This window comes from Ctenopharyngodon idella, chromosome 2 (genome assembly GCF_019924925.1).
Source record: "Ctenopharyngodon idella isolate HZGC_01 chromosome 2, HZGC01, whole genome shotgun sequence".
NCBI classification, from domain to species: Eukaryota; Metazoa; Chordata; class Actinopteri; order Cypriniformes; family Xenocyprididae; genus Ctenopharyngodon; species Ctenopharyngodon idella.
The window spans coordinates 32488797-32511602 of record NC_067221.1 but is presented as its reverse complement, the minus strand read 5'-3'; the positions used below and the strand labels follow the sequence as shown (position 1 = coordinate 32511602).

Genomic DNA, 22806 nt, shown 5'->3' with positions numbered 1-22806 from the left:
ATAGACTTATGATGTATTTCAAATATAAGATTAATATATAATAAATACATTTTGTATATATTAATTATATATTAAGCTTATATTTGAAAGATGGGTTCAAGTGTACTACACAGTGAATATATAGGTTTTACTTGTAATTAATTAATTTGTACTGTATTTTTCAAGAAAATCCATTAAAATAGAACTTAGTGACAGTATATAAAAATCCAGTAAAATTTTATGTAAAGCATTTATAGCACACTTTTAAGTAATGCACTTATAAAACACTGTATATTTGGTTTAATTTATCTGACTACACTTAAAATCAATGTAAGTGTTAGTGCAAATTAGTGCATTTATATTAACTAGTACATTAGTAATATATTTGTAATAAAATGAATTTCATTTAATCATGTATACCCAGCCTCATACTCACTCCAAGCAATTTCTTCCAATGGGGAAAAGAATAACTTTTCTTTCTTTTTTTTTTTTCTTTTTTTGTTCTGTTTGTTGGAACAGTCAGGTCAAATTCTCTCTCTCCCAATGGCATTGAGTGAGTTTGTCTAAATAGCACATGAGGAGTGTTTGGGAACCCTTTTCAGAAGCAGTCATAATTTAATGGAGGCTGGCTGGGGAAATAACATACAATACAGTAGCTTCAAAAAAGCAGTATTTTAAGTAGACTAAGCTTTTATTTTTGACTGTTTATCGCTGTTATCCTTATAGTATGGTGATAGCTTTGTGTACATACTGTATTGATTATATATTTGAGGTGCTTTAGGTTCTGTTTATCTGATATGTTTTTTTGTAAAACACTGACACTCTGAATTGGATAAATAGAGCAGCACAATTTGCAAAGAGGCAGAGTCAAGGGTCAGTTCCTTTCCCTCACTGACAATTTCACAGTGGAGCTGAATTTGAATAGGCTCTGATTATTTACATGGGTGACACAACAGCCAAAGAGAGAAAATAGCTCATTTATTTGTCATAAGATGCAATTAGGTTGCATGAAACAGTCCACAATGGGCTTAAATAACTTTATGGAACAATGTAGGATTTTTCAAATCACGTGAATATGGCAGCTTTTTAATAAATTAATAAAAAAAAAAAAAAAAAAATCTTGCTTTATTCAAAATGAAATCATTAATTCTTAGCATGGTTTGTTATTTTGTGGTCAGACTGGTATTGGTGGTCTGTATATTATGGTATGTTGATATGCTGTAAGAAGTTTGTATAAGACCATAAGGAACATGATTTTAAAAAATGAAGCAATTTAGGAATCATTTGCTTATTAAAAAAAAAGTGTTGTTCATGTGTTCACTCACTGAGAGTAAATTTGATATGTTTTTTACAAAATGACCATATCAAAGTTTTAGAAATCAGACAGATTTTAGATTAGACTATATTTATAATAAGAACATATTCAAATGATAGGGTCCAGCAGGATTAAAACACTCAATAAAAACAACAAGCATGACAACTGAGATTGCAACCATCTGTTACATTTCTGGATTAGTGTTTATATGTTTATATGAAGCCACAGGTCAGTCATGTCACAGTGCTGCTTTGAAAACAGAGTTTCAGAAATAGGCTACATTGTAAAAGCCATTGCAAATGTTACAACAGAAGTGACCAATCATTGTGAAACTCAGTGACCCTGTAGTCTTTTAATTTGAATATATATATATATATATATATATATATATATATATATATATATATATATATATTTACACACGCACACACACACACACACACACACACACACTGTATATGTGTAAATGCTTTTTAAATGTGCTTCTTGGTTGTGTGTGTGTGTGTGTGTGTGTGTGTGTGTGTATATATATATATATATATATATAGCATATGCCTAATCTTATATGCATACATATGTACAGTGTGTGTGTGCATTATATATATATATATATATATACACACACACACACACACACACATATATGTATGCATATAAGATTAGGCATCTGCTCCAGACTTTAATGGTGGACTTAAAATATTATTAACTACTGCCAACTACAGCCAGCCAGCCAGAGAGTGAAGGATACAGCACTCCAGCCAATTTTAGGTTGGCAAACAAACTAAACATTAGCCTTACAGTTCACATGTACATTTTGCTAATACATGACACCACATTACATAGATGTTTTGGGGAAAAAAATGGACTGTGAAAAGCATATACAAATAAAAAGAGGGGGCATCTGTTATATGCATTTAAGGGTGGGCTTCTGATTCCCCATTTCCACTTAATCCTCTCCCATCCCCCTTTACTCATCTCCGCATTATCCTCTGTGCATTTGAATTATTTTGTCGGGGGTCTCTCTCCTCCCTCCCCATCGCCTCATTTCTCTTCATAGCTGATTATTCTGGTTGAGAAGAAACATTTAATTTCTGTCTAGCGCCATTGTGATGTTTGGTATCGAGTAGTTGTGGGGTAACGTTTGATCGAAGAGGCTGAAACTGAGCGACTTGATATGCTGGTACTTGTTCAGTCTGCATTTCGCATGCAGATGTGCTGAACGGCAAAAACTGGATTTAATTCACAATTTGACCATGGGAGCTGCTAGACACCGATAATGGGTGAAATAAAAGCGATACATTGGAAGTAATAGCGACGTTTGGCAATAGGTGAGTAGATGCAACGCGATGTTTGCTGTTACAGGTGCGCAGGCGATTTTATTAATAAAAATGCATCGGCGCCAAGATTACTGGCCCGAACTTTTAAAAATGTAACTCTTTGTTTGGGTAAAGTGCACTTATTTTTGCTTCATTCTGTCGTTCTCTTAATCAAAGCGATTAAGCGATTTGCTCATGGTTTAAATTCTCTGCAATATTTTTTCGACGACGACTGAAATAACGTAGGGAGGAAATAATAAAAAAACGTCGCCTATCTGCTATGTTGTGAATAAACTGCACATTTAATTTGTAGTTCAAATACATATGTTTTCTTTTCTGTGAATTGCTTGAGATGTTTCACGAGAAAAGTGAATCATTGCCTAACTTTTTGATTTTAGTATGCAAATTATTAAGAATGTACATAGTAGCTAGTAGGCTATATATGTGCTGTTATTTTGTTACACATAGAAAAATAATTTTCCCTGTAGGCTACGTTATTTTATAGTTATGGAAATAAAACCTGAATACAACTATTAGAACGTTAAATTGTGTTAGCGTTGTTACGTTTTGTGCTTGTTGGGTGAAAATAAGCCTACAAAGCATTTTGAATATCTGGGAGAAATTGATCTGTTGGCTAAATTTTTAGATGATGTGTGATCTTTGTTCTGATGTCATATTATAAATAAGTCAATATACTGTTGGTGATTCGGTGTGTAAAGCCAGGTGCTACAAAAAACCTAAATTTCCATAAATAATTAAACTGTTGTGGGAAGACTTGCTGTCCAACTCCATGAAGAATATATATATATATATATATATATATATATATATATACACACACATACACACACACATCAAAAATCCCAGTCAATGCGTTTTTTAAGGTCTGAAAAAGAGGACATGTTAGAGAGAAAAGATGACATGTGTTCACCCTACCTTTACAGTACATGCCAGATGTTGTTGACCAAGTGTTCATAATTCCCAGTGAGGGGGAAAGCATTAATATATAAAGGCTCTGGACAAAACAGCAGTATCAATGTCACCATATGCTTTAAAAATTCAACAATTTTGAGAAGTTTGAGAAGCATGCCAATTGAACATGGCTCTTAACATCAGCTTGCTTCAGGGGGATTGTCCCTGTAATACATGTAACGTTATAAAATATTTGAAGTGCATATATTTACACTTACCATGTTAATTCCTGCATTTAGTAGAAAATGTTTAACACATTAAATATAATTAAGGCAATTATTGCAGCATTTTTTTCCTCACTTTCTGTGGCTAGTATCAGTATGGAATATTAAGTACTTTAATACTACTGAGAGGATTGACCCTCACATCACACATTTAATAGGGCATGGGTTTTCATGGACCAAAGTAAGTTTCTGAGGTTGTCTATAGGAAATCAAGGTATGTGCTTGTTTGGTGTGTGTACCTACTGAACCATATTTTGGAGACAAACAAAGTGCTTTTGTCCCAGTCGGGATCCTCAGACACTGTGGGAACAACTCAAAAAGATAATGGCAGGGTATTTCACAGCTTGAAGGGTTAGTTCACCCAAAAATGAAAATTATGTCACTAATTACTCACCCTCAATTTACACCTTCAGTGCCCAGGAAGGTACTAAAGACATATTTAAAACAGTTCACGTGACTACAGTGGTTCAAACTTAATGTTATGAAGCGATGAGAATGCTTTTAGTGCACCAAAAAAAAAAAAAAAAAAAAATTATGACTTTATTCAACAATTTCCTCTCTTCCTTATCAGTCTCCCACAAGCACCATGACGCAGGCGTTTTTGTTATTATTGTTGTTAATATTATAGGAAATTTTGACAGAATCACTGTTTTGTGGCTTATCAAATGAACCCATTCGCCCAGCGATCAATTGAACAGGCCATAACTATTAACTCTATTAATATTCAAAGTATTGTGAAAGCACTACCGTAACAAGATCGGCAGTTTAAGTCATTAACTTGTAAGCACAAAACACAAGACACTCCTCTTTAAATACAAACAAGACTTTATTGAACTATCTAAATACACTTTTTTTTTACTAAACTAATCTAACACATTCACACACTCACACACGAGTTGCAGAAAGAAATAAAGAGAGGAAAGAATGACTTTTAAGAGAGTGAATGGATGAAATCCCAAATTTCTAGCAATATATTCCATTTCTGAGACCTGACCTGAACAAACATTCAATCAAATTAAAGGGGTTCTGACCAATTAGACATTGTCTTTAGTTTGGAACATAACTATGTTTTGCCACCCTGCCTCAAAGTCTAGACAGATAGAGAATACTGGAGACAGTTTTAACATGTAGGGAGCAACCAGTACTTGCCAGAAAGAGCTGCAACTCTTTTAATGATGCTGTAGGTCTCTTGACAGCCTTCTCTTTGTCTTCTCATCAGTTTTGGAGGGATGCCCTGTTCTTGATAATGTCACTGTCCTACATTTTCCACTTGTTGTCTTCACTGTGTTCCTTTATCTAATGCCTTGACAATGTTTTTGTAGCCCTTACTGAGCGAAAAAATCTTTCTGACATAAGCTGAGATTTTTTGGAGTTAATCAGTGTCTACAGGTGTGTAGTGTACTATATCATATGAGCTTCATAGGTTATTTCTGAACACAGCCATAAATATGATTATAAAGCAAATATATGCAGTTAGGTTATTTTAAGTTTTTATTTTTTTAAACTTTGGTTTTCAGTGGAATTGCATAGGTTTTAATTTTTAAAGGTGCGTTAAAGGTAAAAAGTTCTGACTTGATTTATCTTAATTAAATTTTTTATATCACAAAAACCAGCTGTTTTAACAGGGGTGTGTAGACTTTTTTTTATCCGCTGTACTAATGAGTTGTTGACAAGCAGGAATTAAAGGGATAGTTCACCCAAAAATGAGAATTCTGTCATTAATTACTCACCCTCATGTCATTCCAAACCCGTAACCCATTCAACTTCAGAACACAAATGAAGATGTTTTTGATGAAATCTGAGAGCTTTCTGTCCCTCCATAGACTGCTATGCAACTGAAACTTTGACGCTTCAAAAAGTTCATAAAGAGATTGTAAAACTAATATATATATGTATCAGATTGAATTTAGGCTTTTATTCATCAACTCACACATCAGCTGTGGTAAACGAAAGCTCAGGCATGTTTGCTTGACAACGAGAACCAATGAGGTTCGTTCTCGTGTTACGCAGCACGTTTGAGTTTTTGCAAGAGGTTTTTTTTCTCGCACGTCAATCAGGTTCGGTTGTGCTTCTGTTTATGTTTGATGATCAATGTTTATATGTGAATAAAGGGGGGGGAGTAATTAATGATATATTTTTTATTTTTGGGTGAACTAACCCGTTAATGCAACTTAAAGTGACTCATACTGTTCAACTCAAAAATACTGGATCTCCAGTTTATTGTTAAACAGGGTGGCAGTGGCGAGTGGTGACTTTTATAACTGGGTATGCTGGGTGGCGCGTTATGTCAAAAATGCACCTTGTGCAGATACGTTTGACAGAGTGTTATAGCTGGTCAGTTACTTTCTCTCATGACACATAGCAACACAGATGAAAGTATTCCTTGTTTGACCTTTTATTTAAAGTATTGAAAGATATAAGTTTTAAGTTAGTATTTAAACACAGATGTCTACGATAGCGATCAAAATAGAGCAAACTACCTTTTGAAACGAACTTGGCACATGAAATAACGGTTGCATCAATTACATCTAATTCCACTAGGTGCCGACAACTGACTGTTAAAAAATGTATTTGTCATTGAATCGTTCATTCAAAAGATTCGTTGAAAAACACTGATTCATCCAGCAATGAAACAAGTATTTAATAATGAGTCATTGAATTCACATGAAATAAACAACAATGACAAGGCAACTACACAGGAAAAGCAGCAGCAGCTCTCATTAACCTGTACGTGTCAGCCTTAAAACGGGTGTTCAGTTCCATGATCTGCTTGTCTTGCCCATGGTAGACTTTCTCCCAACTTAGCTGGCAACTTCCTCTTTCACAATGTCATGCCTTTTCATCAAATCATCCGTCAGTGCCATTGCTTTATCAATGTCATTTTCTTCATTCCTGAACGTAGGTCTCCTGAAGCCCTTAGATTAGATCGATGCAATCTGTTACTGATATACTTCAAGCCCTTAGTGGCATTGTCACTCGTTTTAAACAACTTGTTGAACGTTACAAGTAGAAACAGAATTTTTTTCGTTTGCATTTGTTGCAGTAGTGACTCGGCCTCAAGTTTTGTCAGGCCTGAGCTTTCAGAAAATTCAGCAAGAGTCTCCGATATAGGACCCAAAAGTGTCAGCACTTTACTCGCTGCACTTGAGTAGCTCCAACATCATTTTCCCTGGCCGCAGCTGTTGCTGGATTTACATAAGTCTAGCATGCCTATGTGACCTCGTCATGAAACTATGCAAGTTAATGACATTATAAAATGTTGATACGCTAGGGGACACATTTGATGTTGTGCACAGGACGAGGTTAAGGCGGTGGGAGTTACAATGCACATATACTGCATTAGGAAAGGTTTTCTTTAAAATCACATCCTTTATTAAGTTTCGCGTTTCTAGGCAATTCGTCCAGTCACCTTTTTATTTCTGGGTGATAGCTCGAGATCAGTTGAAATAAATAATTCTAAGAAGTTGCCTTTGTTCAGTGTCTCTTCGTTTTCACGATGCCCACGCAAGAGAATGTCTTGTTTTGCACAGAATAAAATGAGGTATATTACAACTTTAATGTGTTCTCTATTCCTTTCCACAAATGAACTGTTGACAACATCTTTGTGCAGCTGGTTAATTATATTTCCCCATCCTAGTTTATGGCTTTTTCTGTATCCTGCCCAGCACTGTAGCCTGTGCCCTGCTAGCCTCGTGTTTAACAACACTGGGAGAGATGCTTCCAGTCACTAAAGCCAGTTTTTATAAATCATCTCTCAGTGGCTGCTTCAGTACTGTACTCTAGCCATGGGAACTTTTCATACCACTGGACATTAAAACTTCTTCCTTTGCCTGCTATAGTGGTGACTGGAAATGAACTGAGTTTGGGCTGGGTAGCAGGGTCATCAATGGTGGACAAGTTGGATGGGGCTGTTATGTCCTCGGTGCTGGCCCAAGGCTTAACCAGCAATGAATGCACATAACGCTGCTGTAGTAAATTATGATTGATTAATTCATTTCCATTATTGCACATTTGTCCTAAGACATGGCTGTATGTACCTGTATATACACTGGCTTATAGGGGAGTTAGACATTGGAGAATGGAGTGTTGCTGGTGATGGAGAAATAGCTGAATTAACGTTGTTCAACTCATTACTAATCGAGATTGATGGCTCCTGAACATCTGAATTCTCTTCCTCCTGCGTAGCTACGTGAGTGTAAATCATTTATAACCGTGCGTTTACACCGCCGCCGGCGAGAGCGTCAAAGTGACAGGAAGTCATTCATTTTCAATGTGAGCCGGTGGTGAACTCCGGCAAGCAGCGGCGCGGCGTGTCTTGGACGGTGTGGGCGTCGAGGATAGTTGAAGTCAGGTCAACTTTATGGTAATGAGCTATGACGCGGTTTGGCAGCAACCAATTGGATTGTAGAAGTCCTCCACTTGAGAGGATTCCAGAGAACGCAGTCCTGTAAACTTTGGTTCCGAAGCAAAATGGAGGAGAGGTTGATCATTGGAGGGTTTCCCAGTCATTTACGACGTGTCCGTTTGCCTATTTACAGGCAACATTTTGGTGCCAGAACGCTTGTTTTTCAGCAGGAATGCAATTCATTTGCTCAAAACAAAACCGATTTGACCAATTGCTTTAAGGCTACACTTCAACCAGGACAGTTTGTAATGTAGGCTGCACACAACTTAATGTTAATGTTAATTAAAGACGAAGGCTAGTAAACATCTCCTATAAACTGCATGTTGAAATTAGACTAGCACTTAACCATTAACACAAAAGCCACACCACACAAACGGCTTTTAACTGCTTTATTTTGTTAGCAAACACGTATAATTGCTAAGTTATTTCCATTGATCAATTTCTTACTTTCACATTTAAAGATTTCATGAGGTTAACTTATACCCTACCTGTGGTCAGTCTGCACAAGATCAACATGCTTGTTTGCTTTGCGGCCCCTTTAAATAAAGTTTAAGCATTCGATCTGTGGCAGAGCGTCCATGAATCTTTCGACAGTGTTGTTGGCAGGGCGGCCAGAGTGAATTTTGACGCTCTCGCCGGCGGCGGTGTGAACACACAGTAAACCTACACCAGCACAGGAGAATACATCAATGTGTTTCTAAATATACAAGCAGTTGTTCATCGCAATTTCAAAATAAAAGTTCAAACCCTCACTCTGAGTTTGCATGTCCACATATTCTTGTTCAAGAAATTACAGTTGCTGTAGCATTTCTATCATAATGAAGTGACCAAATATTAAAGATTAAGTGAACATCTGAATTAAATGTCGTTTGGCCAGTATTAAACAAGGATTTGATCTCTTGTAAAGTGAGTTAGCGCCTCAGTGAGAACCAATCATCTCTTACTACTAGATAATTTATAGCAGCATCAAATAAACATGAATGAACATCAGAAGGAATGTTGTTTCATCCGCGGAAAGACATCTGTACACACAATTTTTCAAGTTCAAGTCCACCGACGTTAATCTACTAACTCCTAACTCCTAACTTTTTCAGACGTAACGGCGGATTCGGCATTATGATTGGTTAGATCGCCTGTCAATCAAACTCCCAGTGAAGGGTCAATTACCAGGCCTTTGGCGTCCTCTGCAGGCATTTGTTATAATAGTTGATTGTTTATAATATGTATATTATATTGTGTATTTAACAGTGTTGTTCTATAAAACCACATGATTGCTTGCTTTTGAAACTTTATTTGAACAAAAAATTGCCTCATTATTATTATATATGTATTTTAAGTCATTTTAAAGGCTGTTTGCTTTGGTCTATTTTTATTACCACAAAAAAAATAAATAAATAAATCAGATTACTCGTCAAAATAATTGACCCGATTACTCAATTACCAAAATACTCGTTATGTCAAAAACACAGAAAAGTTGCACAAATTATGAGTTGCTTTCATATATATTTTTTTCCTCTATGCTCTAAAAATTTTGAGTTACTCATTCACACAGTTTTGCCATAAAAGGGAAACTAAAAGAGAAGCACAGACAGATATGATGCATAGTGAGCAGAACACCCTGCAGGGGAACGACGTCATGCTGTAGAATGGCTTGATCTCATTACTACTGAAGCGCACCACATGACCTTAGTTCAGTTTCTCTCTTCATGGCTGATACTGGCCTTTCAACATGGAGTAAGGTGCTTACATATCATGTTAAGCTCTTTTATTGCATAAAATTATATCTTTATGCAATAATAAAAGCACAATATTGCATGCCTTGAAATGCATGCCTTATTATAATTACTGGAGACATGACTTTACAAAACCATTAATCAATAATGTCATTCAGCACATTTAATTTAACTTAGACCAACACTAGAGTTCAGGAGGCCTTTTCCTCGATATACCTATTAGTATATTTCAAATGCCTTTCCAGTTATGTCCAGGGGTGAGATCAGTGCATTATGCAATTTTCACGATAACAAGTGGTGCAGTGTTTTGTAGTAGAACATTATTTGCTTTATGAAATGTTATTCTTTCATTTTTTTCTAATATGTGACTCTAATATTGACAGAAGGGTGTTACTTAAGGATGTCAAACACACACATCAGATGTGACACTACAAGGATTTTCTTGAAGAAATTGTTGATATTTTACGTAATTTATCTTATGCACATACTGAACCATATACTATGGCAAGCTGATTTAGCTTGTTAATGTGGGCACATGAGCATCAGAACTGGACCATGGAGCAATGGAAGAAGGTGGCCTGGTCTGATGAACGTTTTCTTTTACATCACATGGATGGCCAGGTGCGTGTGCTCCACTTACCTGGGGAACACATGGCACCAGGATGCACTATGGGAAGAAGGCAAGCTGGCGGAGGCAGTGTGATGCTTTGGGCAATGTTCTGCTGGGAAACCTTGGGTCCTGTCATCCATGTGGATATACTTTGACACGGACCATGTACACTGTTTCATGGAAATAGTATTCCCTGGTGGCTGTGGCCTCTTTCAGCAGGATAATGTGCCCTGCCACAAAGTAAAAATAGTTCAGGAATGGTCTGAGGAGCACAACAACGAGTTTGAGGTGTTGACTTGGCCTCCAAATTCCCCAGATCTCAATCCAATCGAGCATCTGTGGGATGCGCTGAACAAACGAGTCCGATCCATGGAGGCCCCACCTCGAAACTTACTTAAAGGACTTAAAGGATCTGCTGCTAACATCTTGGTGCCAGATACCACAGCACACCTTCAGGGGTCTAGTAGAGTCCATGCCTCGACGGGTCAGGGCTGTTTTGGCAGCAAAAGGGGGACCAGCACAATATTAGGAAGGTGGTCATAATGTTATGCCTGATCGCTGTATAATAAACTTTAGAAAACCAGGGATATGATAAAATAAAAACTACTGTCCTTAAGCAGTTTATTTTTATAAATAGTCTTTCTTTAAAGGTTTATAGTTTTTAGCCAAATTTTTGTCCTTATTTAAAGTTACACATATGTGATTATGTGAATACATCTTTGTCATGTCATATACACTGTCAGTTGTTAATTTTTCTTAATATTGTTAAACATTTGTTGAAAACTTGTTTTCCAGAGAGGAGCAATTACACAACATTTTAAGATAAACAGGTGTGCTTTGGTTTTCAATTTCGATGACATGACCTACAGAATTCTGCAGGGTAACAAACAGATTTATATTTGTTTAGTAACCATAATTTTAAAACGTAAAGTATTTGTATGTTATAGGTATTTACAGTAGGTGTAAACAAACAAGCTTTCCCCCAATTAAATAATGTTTTATTAACAAAGTTCGGGAGGAGCACGTTCAGATAATTAACCTAATTGACATGAGATTTAGTTAATAAACTCAATTACCGATAAGAGGTATGTATACAACAGACTTACCTCTGTTCATTGACAGTTTATCAGCATCCCTCCACCACATCTCCTTACTTCTAGTCCTAACTATTCTTATCACAATCGGGGGAATACTCTGGGTTCAGGGCAAAATTCCGAGCTCAGAGCCCTCCCCCTGGACAGCACGCCAAATATGCATAACCTTTACTATATCTAAGTGTGAACTCGTGAACAGTATATTTGTGTTACGCTGACTAGTACTGATCACGTGCTGGCTGTGGATTCTCAGATGAGACAGACAGGTGCTGATGTGGAGGAATGGCAATCACTGGCTGGGGAACAACTGAAATGGGCCAGGTTGCTGGTTTAGAGGATTGGGAAATTGAGCAAGCACTGGAGGTTGTCAGTGGTAGATATGGAAAAATCCAGGGCTGTGATGCCGAGACATTGTTTGTGCTGAATGCAGAGAATTTATAATATTGCCTATTACCTGCAGAAGCATATGGTTGTTGGCCTGTTGCTATGCTTGCTTTTTTAAAAACCTTAATTTTCTCCTCATCTTCCTGTTGTGTCTTCCGCATTCCCTCAAGGCAATTAGTCTCTTGAGACAGGTGGTTTTCCTCAGTTGTGTTCAATGCCTCCAGCTGCCTTCTAAGGGAAAAGATTACAGACATCTACAAATGAAGAACATGTACAAATTAAGAAAAATTACTTGACTTAAACTAGACATGAAAGGACATGACATGAAATGGATAAACATGATACATTTTTAATACAACAAAACATGACGGCTATAAATACACAAGAAACTAATGGTACAACAAGAGACAATCAAGACAGGAGAAGACAATGAACAAAATAAGAGAAAGCTGTAGGCATAAACCAAAATGAAACAATAACAAAACCTGAAGACACGTGACAGTCGGATAGCAGATTACAAACCTGTAAAATTTGTCCCAAATGAATGTGAGCAAGCATATTTGTGAGACAGTTCAGGCAATAGCAATGCTTCTCAGCTCTGACCCAGATGAGAGGCAGTGCTTGAGCTCTTTAACCACACAGCAGATTGAGCGGTGTGGTGACCTAGTTAAAAAGGGGTTTAAAGAGCAGTCATTCATCACATTAAATCATTCTTTTGTCAGACAGGCATGTTCATAATAAAAAACGCATTGTCCCAGAGTGACAAAACAGGCATTTTCCTTTTTTGATGCAAAGATGGACATGCACACGTTTCGGTCTGCTGCCTAAGGTGCTTTTACGGGAGTCTGATCACAGGCAGCAGCTTTCCTAACATTCATCAGTTATTTGCAAATGAAAGCTTGTTTATTAATGATGCATGACTTCACCAGCAGAAGCGCTCAAGTCTTTGAAGAGAGAATAATGTTCTTCAGTTTAGTGGTCAGAATTGTTAGATATTTTGCGGAATACTACTTATTTAATACAAATTAAACTCTAAAAGTTTTATATTTTAATGAACATTATGAATAGAAGTTTGTTGAAACTTTATGCAAAATCTAATAATAATAATAACAATTTAAAAGTTTGTGGTTTTTGTTTTCGAGTATCATATTTGATACATTATGCTTTTATGATACCAAAGACTATAGATATACAAAGATGGGGCACTCATATTACTATGAATACGTCCTGCCTTCTGAATAAAAGAACCAGTCAGCAGTTGGTAAAGTCATTGCATATCTTCAGCTGCCATTACAAGCTCCAGTTCCCATAGAAACCTGAGATTTGCACTTAGGACTGCACATGCACATTCACAATATACTCTTTTTTAATGCCATTTGAGTGTAAGAAACAACTTTAAACTTTAAACGTTTAAACTTTGATAGTTCGCTTGGTGAACAGCTTTGAAGAATTTGATGTTTCCCCATTAAAAGAGATGGGAGCTGTACTTGCATGATGTAATGAGAAGCGTTTCAAAAATGGCAGCAGAGTGAAATGATTTGCACTCAAACCAAGCAAAAATATGCAATTTGGTATTGGATATTTATATAGCCAAAGTGTAAGGTGATATTCTTGTAATGTAAAACAACGATTTCTATAGCACATACTGTGCTTACATAAAATTAATATAAATATCAGTCACTCTACAGTATATCTGCCAAAAATATGGTGATATTTAAATGCTAAGTTTTATGATCAAAGCTATGTAGTTTTAAAACATATACTGTAATGCAATGCAATACAATGATGATTGAGAGATGAACAAATAAACCTTCCTCAAAAGCCTAATGGATCGTATTTGATACTCATGATTTTTCTAAAAAAAAAATGATGTATGGATAATTTAGTAAACCAAAGCTGCTTCAGTCCAGTAAGTGTTTGTCTTGAAATATTACTAATATTACATTTACTTCATAAAAATCAGTAAAGATTTCACAGCAAAAAGAGATGCGTGAAGGATGCCTGAAGGAGGACGTTTTTTACAATTAGACTAAAAGGCCTTTCAGTTTGGCTATTGCTTAGAGGGCAGAAATCATGTAGTAGATTGGGTGAAATACTTTTTTTCCAGTTTTGATTACGTTGATAATAAAGAAGCCTTAAAAATTTGTGTATCAAATATGATAGAGTATACTTAAGAGAGTTTCTCTCAAATCAGAAATGAGGTCCTTAGTTGTTCATAAGTCAAATGGGAAAGTACTTTAATTTCAGCAAATGTATAATAGCAACATCTGTACAATTTGTGATAAAATACCTCTTCTATATCTATCTCTCTCCACAGAGTGACAACCAATCAGTTTGGATGCAGACTAAGAATAATTAAATAATGTGAATGCCACTGGATCTGCTGCGAACACAGAGGAACACTGTTAAATTGTATGCAGGAAAGTACAGAAGAAATATAGACAATCGCACTAACTGGACCAGTTCCTTGTGTTGTGGACAACAATGCAGCATTTTGAATTTGCCTCAGATGACTAGAGGATACTACAAGATAACCATCTCCATGCTACTGAGAGGAATAGAGACACAGGAGGATGTCAACAGAGGCAGAGCATCAAGCAGATGTCAAACTCAGTGTCAAAAAGGAGTCCAGGAGAAGAGGTCAGTTCAGTGGCGGGGGTGCTAATGAATTTCTTTAATGTCATTGTGCAAACATTGTTCCACCACAGTCTCTTGTCTTTCCTATCATGACCTATTAAGGCAAACATTCCAGCTTCCGACTCGCTCACTGTGTATTATCTAAAAATATTTCTCTCACAATATTTGCCATGATTTTAATAATTTCCATAGGTTTTCTCATCCTTTATGATAACTGTATACAGATTTTTGTATAAATCATTTTATAGAAGTTAGAAAATACTGGCATTACTTCAGTCATGGGTGTTTGCAGGAATACAGATGAAGACAATGAATAGAGTTCCGAAACACAACGTTTAATAATAAATCCACAAGGCAGGCGAGCAGGCAGGAACACACTTAACGTAATGGTGACCAGACAAAGATTAAGTGAACAGTGGGAACTTAAATACAAACAGCTGTGATGATAGTTAGTGTCCATGGTTACAGATTAGTTGTGGGAAAATCAAAGAACACAGGAACTGAAGAATTACAAACTAAAAGTCCATGAACAAAACTAAACTGAACATAATGGTGACAACTTTCTTACCACTATGTGATCACCCATGTTGTTTAAAACCTGTATGACTTTTTTCTGTGAAACTCAGAAGAAAATATTCACACCGCCCTTTTCCATACTCTATAAGGTGAACAGAGGCTGTCAAACTCCAAAAAAACCCATAACAGTAACATAACAGCAACATCAATTCGACACTTTATATTCCAAGTCTTCTGAATTCGTATAAGAGTTTTGGGTGATGAGCAAACTGACATTTAATTTGTTATTTCTAAGGCTGCAACTAACGATTATTTTGATAATCAATTTGGTTGGCCGATTATTTCTTCGATTAATCGATTAATCGGACAAAAACCCCAATTTCCCTTTTTTTTTTTTTTTAATTTTCCACATCCTGCCCAATGCTATCCTTCATACAACCATGCCAAATGAATGCTATGAAAACATATATTGTGAATATATCTTTATCTATGCTATATGCATAGTTAGAGCTATAAAGCAAATGTTCTGCAGGAGCACACACATTCACTCTGGACACAGTAACCTCTTACTGTCATTCCTTTATCCTGTAAATGTAAGAAATGTCTTACATTTATATTCAATTATATGCTGTTATCCCTTTACAGTACACTCTCATAAAATACTTGAATTACATGTTGACTTCTAAACCTAAATTTAACGTCCAACAACAGATATTTCAGCAAAATGAAAGTTTTGTGCTGAGGAAACATATCATACATTAAACAGTACACGCATCTGTCAAAGCACCTGGCAGGGCAAACCATGTTAAACATTATGCTAATGCGTTAGCTTGAAGCTTAAAATAAAGAATTCTCATGTTTTGGGCAGCTTGGATCACGTACCTTTCCCGCAGCAGCTCAATCTGTTTTTTTTTCACTGTTATTAGATGCATTTTGTCCATAGTAATTTGTTATTCAGTGCTGTAATTTAACGTGACTGGTGGAAGTTTTCCGTGCATGGTGGGCAGGATCGACTAATCGATAATGACATTCGTTGTTGATGATTTTCATTATCGATTATTATTCTTTTTATCGATTAGTTGTTGCAGCCCTAGTTATTTCTGATAATCACCTTTGCACAGGGCTTCATCGCAGTGGTCATAACTTGTTCATATTTAAATTTGCAGAATGAACACCTCACACTTATCAGCAGAGGTTCTGGAGTGTTCTGTTACTATAGAAATAAGATGAGCTCATAAACAATCACGACATGAGGAAAGAAATTCCTCATTTCCTCATTTACAGTAGGTGACTTGTGTATTTGTTCATTATAGATTTATTATAAATGTAAAAAACAAATAGTGATAAATTGCTGAGCTGACATAGTGATAAAGTGCATCTGTAGAATGACTGACAGCAGGTTACCATACAAACTCCAGTGGAAAGTCCCAGAACAGCGCCAAAGAAAATATGGATCAAACATGTCAGTGAAAACTTGAGAAAACAACGTCTCAACCTTGATGAGGCCAGGTCCATAGCCAAGGACCCCCAGGAAAACGTCTTGTAAATGAAATTCGACAAACATTAGCACCCACAGCAGCGAACGGTCTTAGGAGATGATCCAAACCAAGCGGCAGCTAGAGATCAAAGAAGAAGAAGATTTACAAATGGCTCCTAAAGACAAATAAAGCTAATGACGTGTATCACAGGTGCCCTCTTATATTTATGGGCGCTCCTCTAATGGCGTCATGGACTGTTGACGGACAATGATATTTAACGTGTTTTCACAGGTGCTTCAGACACCGGTCATGCTGAGGGCGTATCCCATAGCATCAATCCAAGATGCGGTGTTGAGTTCCACTTTGAAAAGTAACATAGTAAAATTGTTTGTTAGCTGTCATTTTGATATTTGATATCTGATGAGAGATTCAGTATACCTGTGTTCTGCTCTCACTACCCATAAATGATAAATGAAATTGCCTCATCCTTGAATTTTTTTCCATCTCCATAGCAACTGCTGCTTACCGACAGAAATCCATTTGAAAACTGATTCAAGCACAGAGCTGTCATGCAAGCTGCACAAACACACACATAGTAACCAATGGCAATTCTGGCAGAATGTCAAACTTTTATTAAATGAACACGGCCTGTGAAATAATGGCAACAGAAATGGCATTCTGGGTTGAGCACACTGAGACACTTTCATCAATGTTCTTTAAATGTGTAATACTAGATCCTGTTGACTGCAATACACTTGATAAATGAGTGAAAAATTTCTACTTGGATTAGGGCAGTAGTCTTAGTAGTAGTCTTGGGCATCATTGGCATAAACTGTGAAGCACCTTATAAAAAAGCAGATTTTTTTTTATGCTGTCCATACTTGATAAAAAAAAAAAAGTGAAAAGGTATATATAATACATATCATGCATAAATATAATGTATTTACACATAGGTTTTATTTTATTTTTTGCTGTTGATATTATATGATATTCATGTGTTTCAATGACGCATTTTGTAAATACTGTTTTAAAAGGTGCTATATAAATAACATTTTATGTACTTATGTGGTACAACACTCTAACGGCTTATATTGTTCACAACCCATTGCGAGGCAGGTGTGTTTGATCAGGGCTGGAGCTAAACTCAGCAGGAAAATGGATCTCGAGGGCTATAGTTGCCCAGCCATGCCCCACCCTATGGATTCTATCCACATTGTGAATCTCATCAATTCATTTTTATTTAAGGAACCAATTAATATTTATTAATGCAACCAGTCTTGTGTCCAGATGTAGCACATGGTCAGTTGGCGACCTCTTCATCCTGAGGTTCTCAAACCTCTCAGGTCTCCTTTGTTCAAATCAGAATATCCAAGAACCACTTAGTGACAACAATCTCCCATTTATTTATTGTGCATTTCTTTGCTTGAAAGGTCAATGATTGCGTTAGTGGCATAATGCCTAATTCTGATTAATATTCCTGTATTCATGACTAATCATTGTGCTATTATGCTAAAGACCTCCATCAAAATTTGAGCTATGCATTAGAATCTCAGACACACAAAGCTATATTAATGTTGGAAATATATCAGACATTAGAAATGACTATAACTTCTATTTATTTAAAATGTCTCCTTTTTCTGTTCTTATTTGTGTTATTTTTCTGTTCTTGTGTTCTTATTACACCTCTGCCCCTTTCTACTAGTCTAGTTTTTCAGTTGAAAAAAAAAAAAAAAAAAAACTAGTGAAAAAAGTCACATTTTTTAATTTTAAAAAAAAAAAAAAGTGTATTGATTTCCAAAAGACTAAAATTATGATTTTATCAAAGTTTGCTAAAAACATGATTTTCTATTTATACTGTCCCAACTGTCCTAACTTCTCTTTGAAACCCAGCGGATTCATTATAAATAAAGTGCTGAATATTCTGCATTGAATATGAGGCATATCTGGTCATTTGTCTCGTGGGGGTTAAAAGGTCAATGAGTTTCTGTGTCAGGCCTCCAAAAACTAAACAGCCTCTTGACAGATTGGGGTGTCTAGAGAGTCTCTTCCTCCTCCCCATATGCTGCCCATCTGTCTTGCTCTCACCGAACTGTTGAACATTTGATGGCTGACACATGGTCCTCTAGGAAATTCACTGATCTACTTTCATTACACCGGAACCAATAAGATTATGCATTTTCCTGTGAGAATAGAACAAAATATTGAGCGGAGCGGTTTTATGTTTCAGTTTTTAAACCGTAACAGTTAAAGGATTATATGGATGAATCACATGAAGTTGTTTGCTTGAAAATAATGTTTTTACAATGGTCTCACTAAAAACAAGACAATGGTCTTAATGGTCCTAAAATAGGCCATAATTTCTTTGGAAAATAGGCCTTATTTAAGGGTGAAATATAGCCTGGGCATTTCTTCATGAGGTTCACCTACAGTATATGTTCTGATCCTAATAAATTTATGTCATGTTTAATTGATGGGTTTTAGTTTTAGTGTTGTGCAGGTTTAGAATAAAAGAGAATATACACAAGAGAGATATGAAAAGCAAAAAAAATAAAAATAAATAAAAATAATTCTGTTTTATTCATATTTGGTTTGGAACTACATGAAAAGGAGTAAATAATGACAGCATTTTATTTTATTCAGTTTTATTGTCTGTCTGTCTGCTCTTTCTTTCCAGCTGTTTATCTCCCAACAGCTTTAGTGCATTCACCTTTAACTAACTTTTCTGCTTATGTCAGAGCATGTGCTGAGCTGAATTTCTTAGTCTCTTAGTTAAGGTTATATACTCCTGGGTAAGTAAAGTAAAGTAAAGTAAAATGGCAAAATATTTAGTGTCCTTTCAATGGTCTTAACCATTTTATTCACAAATCACTGGCCAGGAAATTAGCAAGAAGTGCACAACTACTGTAGATAAAGTAATGTAGCATGGAACATCCTCTGCAGACAGCTTTTTACAGAAAGAAGAGTCAGTGTTGTTCCACTCAATTTTATTGGCATCCAACTGTTTATGAGTAGTTGAAAAATAGTTTGAGTTTAATGTAAGACTAAATTGTCTTGTTGGAAAATAACATCTGATCATTCCTCTTTAGATAACAACTTTTAATTTGTGGGAAGCAAGCCATTCTGCAAAATTCTCTTGTATTCTAGCTTACCAATATCAGCAGCTAAAAAGGCTCCTCACACAATGACACCTCTTCCTCCATGCTTCACTGATATATTTATTATTATATTTATCAGCATATTTTCGAAGACACCACTCTGGAGCATCACCATTTCATTGTGATTCATCACTTCACACACAACTTCTTGTATTCTGCCAAAAACATGGTACTTTGCAATGGCTTTTAAGTGAATTTGCTTTTGTAATTTCCTGACCAATAATTTGTGGTTAAGACCATTAAAAACTTGCTTTTAATGTGCTTTTAATATTAACCACAACATTAAAAGAAACTTTTTGCAATTCAGTCTTCACTCTATGAATCAGATGAGTAAAAGCTAATTAATATATACAATTGGCTGTTCTACCTTTTCTCTGGTGTAATTTCAGTTAAATTATCTTTTGTTTATCTATTAACAGAATATGTACTGGATCAATTTGGTTAGCAGTAGAACTTGCATAAAATATGTTTTTGAACCCATTAGATAAAAAAATGGCAGAAAATAATGTGAAAGCAGTTGTTACTGCTGAGCTACTGCTGTGCTGTAAATGTGTGGAGTCTTATTAGCGTCAGTGAGATTTTTGTTTACTGTCTAAAGCATTGAGAGTAGCATATTAAATTTACATTTAGAATAATTCATTTAGCAGACTCTTTAATCCATAGTGACTTAAAAGCGACATCTCAAACAATTTGTCAACAATATTCATAGTACACAATGCTTGGCTTTGGCATTAAAAGTATAAACTAGCATATAAAGTAGATGAGTGGAACACGTAAGGGTTTTGGAAAGTGACCTCACAACCAAGAGCTGCTCGTTCACTGACCGCAACTTGTGGGAGGGAGCATACACTTGAATGAGTATAGGAGGATGTGGCAGTCCTAAAGCTCAGCATCAAGGCTTTAAATTTGATGTGAATGCTAGTGAAGCCAGTGGAGTGGGACCAGGAGAGGCTGAATGAAGACCTCTGGATCATCTGCTAAGGCTTAGTCATGCTGGCCAGTAGGCCGGCCAATATAAATTTCTAGTAGTCCAGTCTTGAATTTAGTCAAACTTGGACAAAGTTTTAGTAAAGGCCATTGTTCAGATGTGGTTAGTAAAGCTTAACTGGTCATCAAACCTAACCACCAGGTTCCCAGTGTTGAACAGTGATGCTGTGGTTGACTAACAAACTAGTGCAAAGAGCTCTGCCTTCACAAAGTTAAGCTGAAAGTAACGTCTCTTCATCCAAACTGAGATATCTGAAAGGCAGACAGAGATACAAGCTGAGATGATGGGGTCAGTGGGTTGTAACGACAGACAGAACTACATATGATCTGCATAGTAGTGATATGTCCATTTCACCTTTAATAGACAGGACAATATGAGAATAGACATGAAACTATAGTAGAGGCAATAAGGGAAAAAGGACCTTCAGCTGGGACTCAAACTCATGATGTCTGAGGTTTTACCTCAGGCCTTACTGGGGACTGTTGCACAAAATAATCAAAAATCAAAAAATCTAATTTTTTTTTTTTTTTTTTTTTTACAAAATTAAGTAACACTACACACACAAGTGATATAATTTTCTAGGCCGATATGACTAGGAACTATACTCTCATTGTGGCGTAATAATCAAGGAACTTTGCTGCCGTACCATGGGTGCAGCAGGCGCAATGATATTACGCAGCGCCTGTGACCCCCTGCTTGCACAGGGAGTGTGCCTTGCAATCATGGAGACATTTGTGAGAGACGCTGCGCAATATTATTGCGCCTGCTGCAAATAGGAAAAATATCGAAACTCTTTGGTCATTTTTGAGCGAGATGCTAACGGTCTAATCAGATTCAATGAACTATGCTAAGCTATGCTAAAAGTGGTACCGCCAGACCCGGAGATCGGCTGAATGGATTCGAAAATGGTAAAACTCAACTGTTTAACTCTAGGGGAGTTGGAAAATGAGCCTATTTTCAAAAAAAAGTGAAGTGTTCCTTTAATATTACATTGGCAAAAACAATTAATGAAATTAGATAGTCCTATATCTTTTCCACAGCATCTGTCACAGAAATGGGTTATCTCAAGCTTCAAACCGAAATGGCCAATCATGATGACAATCTCTCACTTGTACCAATTCATCACTCTCTTCATTAAGATCGATAATTTGCAGTGGAACCACACTCCAGTTTCATCTCCCCTCAACTCATCATCTGCATTAACCTGATAAACCCATGCAATTAGGTCGTTCTTGGCTCTCCAGAGATGAATAAAGAATTCACTTGTGTCTATACTGTGGAGAACCTGGCCATTTTCTTTCCTCATGCCACAGTTCGATGAGTGATCTCATTCCTCCTCATAAAAGGAGAAGTCTGCGAGTGACAGTCCTAGTATTCTCAGAACTTAGAACGATTACTATTAATGCTCTCATCGACTTGGGAGCTGCAGGCAATTTTATTGACTTTTATCTTTGTGAAAAATTATCTCTCATATCCACTCCCTGTGTGCCTTCTGTGTCTGTTACAGCGCTAGATGTGTGGCCCCTTCACAATGGTGCCATTCAACGCTTCACTCAACCAGTTTCACTTCAAATTGGGAGTTTGCATCATGAACAAATTCAACTGTTGATCATTTGTCTGTCATCCTTGTTTACCCCTGGCTGGCCAAATATAATCCCATAATCACCTGAACAGATGGAGAAATCACCAAATAAGGGAACAGCCTGATTCTTCACCTGCATCAAAACCATCCAAACTTTAGAATTTAATCTCACCAGTCTTAAGGCTGATTTATACTTCTGCGTCGAGTGTATGCCGTACCTACGGCGTAGGCTGTTTGTACCACGCGTAGCCTACGACGTAGCCTGACGTGCACCTCTTCAAAAATGTAACAACGCGTCAATTCTACGCGGACCGCAAGCGTTGTGATCGGTCTGCTAGAACCCCTCCCTCAGGTCAAAAAACTGGCGTGGAGCAATAGGAGAAGAGCGAGCATTTTCAACTTCCATAGGAATGAAAAA

At 36.5% G+C, this 22806-nt stretch overlaps 1 protein-coding gene across 3 annotated transcripts in view; it reads left to right on the top strand.

The window, feature by feature from the left end:
- The first annotated feature begins 2265 nt into the window (after positions 1–2265).
- The window catches only part of dab1b (DAB adaptor protein 1b), a 44285-nt gene continuing 23744 nt past the window's right edge, over positions 2266–22806 (top strand). For 2 of the 3 annotated variants that reach the window (XM_051882951.1, XM_051882940.1), the window contains exons 1-2: positions 2266–2622; positions 14350–14672. In XM_051882951.1, coding sequence (XP_051738911.1) covers positions 14606–14672 — 67 coding nt within the window. In that variant the 5' untranslated portion in view covers positions 2266–2622; positions 14350–14605. The remainder of the gene's footprint in view (positions 2623–14349; positions 14673–22806) is intronic. The other variant, XM_051882937.1, reaches the window with a different exon arrangement.